The sequence below is a fragment of the Cucurbita maxima genome, unplaced genomic scaffold (genome assembly GCF_002738345.1).
Source record: "Cucurbita maxima cultivar Rimu unplaced genomic scaffold, Cmax_1.0 Cma_Scf00001, whole genome shotgun sequence".
NCBI lineage: Eukaryota > Viridiplantae > Streptophyta > Magnoliopsida > Cucurbitales > Cucurbitaceae > Cucurbita > Cucurbita maxima.
The window spans coordinates 3587669-3594909 of NW_019272017.1; the positions used below are offsets into that span (position 1 = coordinate 3587669).

The following is a 7241-nucleotide window of genomic DNA, read 5'->3' on the forward strand; positions in this document are numbered from 1 at the left end:
TAAAAATAGCCTTTGTTTCTCTAAATATGCCAAAACAAAAAAGAGGGTAAAATTTGACAATGTCAAAACAACCAAAAGGAACCACTAACCCTTAACCATTGCCTTCCACATTCCTAATTTGCTTCCCTATTTCATTCCCTTTTCTTCCCTTTGGAATTAGGGGAGAACAAAAACAACATTATTATCTCCCTCTCCTTTCTTTTTTTCCCTCTCTCTCTTAATCTCCAAAGAGGAGAGAGTGGCTACAAGGAAACCAAAATGGACAAAATGTACCTGGCTTTAATGATTGGGATCTTGAGTTGCTTAGTTTTCATGGGATCTATGGATGCATTCACTCACATCGTCGGTGGAAACCATGGCTGGAGAGTGCCCGACAACGTCACCTTTTTCGACGAGTGGGCGAAACCTAGAACGTTCGGTGTCGGAGACAAACTTGGTATGTGTATCTGTATCTTCATTTTCATTCTCTTTCGACAAATTATTCAATGAGATCATCACACTAATTTTCGATACGGGTTGCAGTTTTCCCGTACCGGCCAGGTGCCAACAACTTATTGGCCGTAAAGAAGGCGGACTACGAGACATGTGGGCAAGGGGAAGAGGATGTGATCAACATGTACTACCTTGGGCCAACCATCTTGAACATCACCCACCCAGGTGACTACTACTACTACGATGGGATTGGTAAGCACTGTGAAGCTGGCCAGAAGCTCCACGTCCAAGTGGGTTCAAAAGAGGGAAGTTCTGGCTCAGACCCTTTGCCATTTAACCTTCAAACTTTTGGAATTCCCACCGCGTTCGGCACCACGGTGGAACCCCCGGCTGCAGCCCCGGTTGTAACCCCGGCTGCAGCCCCAGTTGTAACCCCGGCTGCAGCCATGGCTCACAAATTTGGGTTGGCCTCTTCGGCAATGTTAATAATGCCCGTGCTTTTGTCCATATTTCTTTAAAATTGTTGGCGCTTAGCAGTTAGCAGGACCATCTTTGCTTCTGCATCTGTCTTATAATTCTATTTAAAAGCGCCCAACAATTCTTCTCTTGTGTTTCCAAACTTTTAAAGGATTATTTATATATCATGGGATTTTTTTGTGTTTATTTATGAATTTTATTTCTTATTTAAAATTTTGTTTGCAAAATATTATAATAATAATAATAATGGTATTTGAATTCTGGAAAATGGGCCACCAAAAGGCCCGTGATTGGGAGGTGGGCCACCAGCTGACCTGTCCATTGATTTCAAAAGAAATTAAAAACCGAGGTCCACATCAGCAAGACTCGTTGTTGGATTCGGTGGGTCCGCCCAATCAGAATCAGAATGGGAAATGGAAGCACCAAGAACTGGGCCTGGGGGACCAAACGGCCCATTTTCATTATGGTTCACTGCAAGAATGGACCATATGATCCAGAGAAGTAGTTGGCTGATGATTTGATGATTACGTGTATGGCCAGGATTGAATTTCGGTGGGGACAGGAGGATAAGGGAAGAGATTCTCTGCGGGTGTTTTAACTTTTTAGTGTGGAATCAAGCAAACCTTTTTATTAATTTTTTTTAATGATTACTTTTTAATAAACAAAAATATATGTTTTCCCACCCATTTGAGAGGGACATTAATGGAATTTGGAAATCCTAAGTTGACTTTCAATAAACCAACTCGATCCCATTATTTTAGACACGTTACACAAAATTATTAATAATTTATTTTCTAAATTCGAATTTTTTAAAAAAAAATTAATAAAGAAATTAAACAATATTGTAACGCCCCCACACACCTAAGTAAAATATTTTTGTTACTAGTTACACGTTGGCCCCTTCACGAAAAGACATCTCTACCCTTTCTAAATCATATAAAAATTAAAATGACGTGGAATTTTCTATTTTTAAATAAAGATAATGAATAGTAATATTAAAATAAGTTGGTGGATGGGATTAGGCAATTTGAGGACGGAACCGCATCGCACGTGTAATCTCTCGCACGTGTTAACCAAATTTTTTGAAAATGTGCGTGTCACGTGCTAAACCGTTAAAAAGGTATGATAAAATGTGTAGCACAAAAAGTTTATCCGTCGCCGTTACCGTGACGGAAGAGAGATCACTCCATTTTTGGTACACGTCATGCCCAGATTTACGATTAAAAAATAATAATAATAATACTAAATGCAGAAAACAAAATTTGCCGAAAAACTCGGCCTATTTTTTTTTTTTTTCCTTTAATTAAAATCTTAAAGCGCAACGAGAGGATCCGACCCGAATATGTCGCTGATGTCTTGGAAAGAATTTTCACTCATATGCCACGTGGAGGGTCTGAACCCGAATCCTAATCCGAACCCGAAATCATCATCCGGGTTAATAAACATACTACTGCCGTAGTCCCCCCTCAAAACGGCGTCGTTGAGAGCTGTGTCGCCGAATAGTGACGGAATCGGCGGTTGGAAGTCGAAGATATCGTTGGGGTAAAACGAATCACAGTTCGAACAGAATGAAAAATCCGGAAAAATCTCCGACTCGGCACGGCGGGTATCTTTACCGGTTGAAGCAGTTTCAGGGGATTTTTCATTCGTCGACGGCGATGGGCAACGGAGAACGGAAGTCGGAGAAGAGAGATTGTCGTTCGTCTCCTCAACGGAGACATTGCTGGAGCTCACTGCCGGCGGAGGACTGAAGTTAGTTTGGGCGGTGGGTCCACGGAGTTGAATGGCAGCGTTGTCGTACACCATAGCGGCTTCTTCAGCCGTATTGTAGGTACCTAACCAGATGCGTACACGTCGCAAAGGATCTCTAATCTCAGCCGCCCATTTTCCCCACGGCCGTTGCCTCACGCCGCGGAATTTCTTAGTTCCCGGCTGTAGCGGCTTCCGTAAATTCGATTTCCCGGTGGTGGACTTCTTCCGGTCTCTTCTCCCCAAGGCCTCGATCGTAATCTCGGTAATAAATTTCTTGACTCGGCGGGAGACGTGTTGTTCTTCCTTTTCATCACTAGAAGAATCAGTGGCATCTTCGTCAGTTACAGAGATCCTGACGAGCTTAGGCGCCATTAATGGCGGAGAAAAGTGCTTGGTGTGGTTTCGATGTTCAGAGTACTTAACCGAAGGTACAAGAAGACTGGAGAACAAATCCATTCCTTCCATGAGAGAAACAGAGAAGAAATTCCTTCACCTGTCAGATTCTGAGAAACACCATTGAAAGCGAAATGTAGAGAGAAATATAGAGATGGGAGAAGGAAGGTAAAAAGGAGAAGATTCGTTTAAAGGAGTAGCAGACACGAGGGGAGAATAAAGAGTATTAAAGGTGAAAGGGGAGGAAGACGTCAAAGAGAAGCTGAAATTAATCTCTCCGACCTCCACTAACAATAATCATGTGAAGAAAAAAGGTTGACCAAACTCAAAAGTAAAATCCGGGAAAGTTAGTGGCAGAAAGCCATGGAAGGGAAGGGAAGCTCTGAAGCATTCATTGAAGAGGGGAAAGGAAAAGAGGAAAGGGAAAAGGAAAAGGAAAAGGAAATTTTCCGGGAAAGAATAAATTCTCTATGGATTTGCTTTACTTACTGTTCCTCCATAACTGCTCATCATTCTCAGATTTTCTCTGTCAATTTTCCTGGAAAATTTCAGAGTGAAGAAGAAGACGAAGACGAAGAAGACGAAGAAGACGAAGACGAAGAAGAAAAGCTGAGGGAATAACCAAAACCCAGCTATTTAATGGGGTCTCTAACAGCCGTATTTCAAAAAAAAATTATATTCTATTTTATTTTATTTTATTATATTTCGGACTGTAAAAAACAAAAATGGAAAATTTGAAGATAAAACAGTCCACGCTCCGGCGTGGGCTGGGTAAGTTGGGATCCCGGCGAATTTTCAAGGGCGCCGCAAAAGTCGGGCTTATGAGATTGAGACACGTGGCGTAATACATTGAAAGGAGGGGGAATCCAACGGAGCGGGGATAACCAGACTGGTGCTGACTGGGCAAAAGATTTGTTATGAAAATTAGCGATTCCAAGTGTTTTTTTTTTTTTGTTGACTGAAACGATCTTAAGGATTTTGAATTACCCATTGAATGGGTCTTAATTACCATTTATTTATGCCTTCAGTTATCGTTTTTTTTTTTTTTTAAATCTTTCCAATTTAATTATTATAATTATTTCCAGCTCATCCTTTAATTTCCTTTTTTTAAAAAAAAAAAATGTACATTGTATTGTTAATAAAATAGAAGGGTAAAATGGTAAAAAACAAAAGAATATAGAGGAAGTTTTGAAGAGACGGTTATATGGTGTCAGATAAGGTGGGAGGGAGGCAGGCGCTTTCATTTTGAAGTCGCCCTTCTTTGTTTTGTTTATTATGTGCACTTTTGACTGATTTACCCTCCGTCCTTATTCACGTGCTTTACTACTTGGCGGCCATTGTTTTTATAACAGAAACCGTTAAAAATATAACAACTCCAAAAAGTAATTAATTAAAAGTTTTATAATTATTGATTTGGACATTTTTGTTTTGTAATTTAAGAGATAAGTAAACTTAGATATATATATATATATGTACATAATCATCCCTACAGGATGCGAATATTAAGAGCTATAAATTAATAAAAATTATTGAAAATAAAGCCAATTATTGTCGTGTTTAAATAATTAGCAAATGAATCTTCAAAGTAAAAAAGGTAATGGGTGTCCTTTCATGATTGGTGGTTGGCTGTTCATAATCGTTATTAGCTAATAATACGCAAAAGTATTCCATTAATTTATACCATTTTGGATGCTTTCGCCGCTTAACCTGCTTTCATTCCTAAACTTTGGATTATTTTGTAACTTTTAGTGATTGTGAGTTTATGCCCTTTTTAATTATTTCATTATTAACAGTTTACATTATATTCGTAGATTATGATTATTTATGCTTAACTAAGTTTAGTCACGTATAATTTGGTTATAAACTAGTTAAATTTTTTATCGGTGTAACCGCTCAAGCCTACCACTAGTAAATATTGTTCGCTTTGGTCTATGTACAATTATAAAACACGTCTATTAGTGAAAGGTTTCCACACAAAATATTTTGTTCCCCCTCTTTAGCTGATGTGAGATCTTACCATCCACACCTCTTAGGGGCCAGCGTCCTCACTAGCACACCCCTTCAATGTCTAACTCTAATATCATTTGTAGCACACACAAGCCAATTGAGAATGATCACCCAGTGTGAAAACCTCGCCCTAACAAATGATATAAGAGGCAAACATCAAATGGTTTACTAGCAAGGACGCTGACACTCAAAATGGTGATTATAAGATCCCACGTTGGTTGGAAAGGGAAACGAGACATTTCTTATAAGTGTGTGAAAATCTCTCATTAGCAGACGCGTTTTAAAATCTTGAGAATAAGCTTAAAAATGATAATATTTACTAGTGATAGGCATTGTTACAAGAATATTAAACTATAATAGTCAAATAGAAATGAAGGGCATGACATATTAAATGAATAAGGTAACAATCACATTCTATCTTGTAATAAGATAAACTATATTAATCATAAAACTGAGAAGAAGGGCAAAAAAAGGGAATTTTGATAGATTTATTGAAGGGTGTGAAATACAATAATTAAAAGAAAGAAAAAAAAAACAAAGAAATAAGAACATGGGATTCGACAAAATCGCTTCTTACATCATAATTAGTGGACACGAAGTACAATAAAAACTTTGCCTTTTGTCTTCTTTCCACAACTTTCTTTTTTTCTTGTCATTTTCTTGTTGGGATTATGAGAATTAGTCGGACAGATTATTGATAAACCCAAAATTATATTAAAATAAATAAATAAATCTTTGAATTCTATATTTTTATCATTTTTTTAATAAAATATATTCGATAATATTCGAATAAAGCAAACTTTATTACTATACAAAATTAGGATATTAAAAAAAATACTTAAAAACAAAATATTATTTTAAGCTATGGTTTTTTCATATTTGAGAATCATATTGTTTTGAAAAAGGATTTGGAATCGGTTTCACGAATAATTTTATACATAAATAAATATTTTTTATTTTTAATTATTATATAAAAAAAAATTCGATGATACTAACTAAAATAGGTTAGGTGTAGAGTAAATGTGGGTCCCAGTGATGCCTCCTTTCAACAAAGTTGCCCTTCACGCCTCCTCGAGTACACAAATTCGTACTGCCCACGTGTTGCGCATGTGAAAGAAGTTAAATTTCCATCACTTTTTTTTTTTATTATTTTTTATCGTTGATTTTGTTTAATTCAAAAAAAAATATATTTCTAGAACTTTAAAGTAATCCTATTTAAAGAGGGATTTAATTTATTGATTGACTGATAAATTAATTTTTATTTATAAAAAAATAAAAAAAAATGTAACTTCCAAATGAGCATCTTACACCTTAGTAAAGAGTTTTATTTTTTTTAATTTATAAATATAATAAATAAAATTACAAATTGAAAAATTGAAAAATTCCCAATAGTCAATCACTACATGCATGCATGTATGTAAACAAATCATGGTAGGCATGGTTCATGAGGTAATGACACGTGGGGCATTGACTTTTTTAATCAATCCCATATGAAATTATTTTATTTTTATTCCCTAATTTTCTTGGTTGGGAAAAAAATATATATTTAATTGGTTTAGATTTAGATTTAGAGCACCTTATTATATAATTACTAATTTTATCTTATTTAGTAAAGATATTTTGAACTGACTAGGAATCTTTAATATTTATTGGGGGGTAAAATATTAAAAATATCTATAACAAAAAAATGAAGATATTTTTAAAATAAAGTTTTTAATTTTTATATAATTTTAAAGTTTTTTTTTTTTTTCCTATTTTTGATTATTAAAGATGACCCATCTTTTGGAATAAAAGAAGCTTCTTGGTTCCTAATTTTATTGAGAGTTTGAATGGCTTTATGAGATAGTAAGACAACCTAGCTTTTATTTTTACCCTAAAGTAACAGTGATAATAATAACAATATTAATAATATTACAACTATAGTACTTATATAATATCCTAACTTTATTATTTAATTTAGTATTAAAGTTGGACTATTTTCTACCACAAGATGAATAGTCTTTGTCTTAACTTTATTATATTGGGTAAGATAACGAGACGAATATATTGAATTAAAACACTAGGGAAAGGTTTCCCCAACCTTATAAAGGATGTTTAATTCTTCTCCCAACCAATGTGAGATATCATTTGTTCACGAAAAAGAGAGAAAAACAAGCAAGCCCGAACAAATTTTACAGAAG

At 35.4% G+C, this 7241-nt stretch overlaps 2 protein-coding genes across 2 annotated transcripts; one reads left to right on the forward strand and one right to left on the reverse strand.

The window, feature by feature from the left end:
* The first annotated feature begins 196 nt into the window (after positions 1-196).
* LOC111481590 (umecyanin-like) lies at positions 197-1009 on the forward strand. Its single transcript, XM_023127105.1, has 2 exons — positions 197-436; positions 523-1009. Exons 1-2 carry the CDS (start codon positions 259-261, stop codon positions 948-950), a joined length of 606 nt encoding a protein of 201 aa, XP_022982873.1. The 5' UTR covers positions 197-258; the 3' UTR covers positions 951-1009.
* A 1155-nt stretch (positions 1010-2164) lies between these two features.
* On the reverse strand, positions 2165-3637 carry LOC111481052 (ethylene-responsive transcription factor CRF2-like). Its single transcript, XM_023126357.1, has one exon. The coding sequence runs from the start codon at positions 3124-3126 to the stop codon at positions 2221-2223; it is 906 nt and encodes a 301-aa protein (XP_022982125.1). The 5' UTR covers positions 3127-3637; the 3' UTR covers positions 2165-2220.
* Between the last annotated feature and the right edge of the window lie 3604 nt (positions 3638-7241).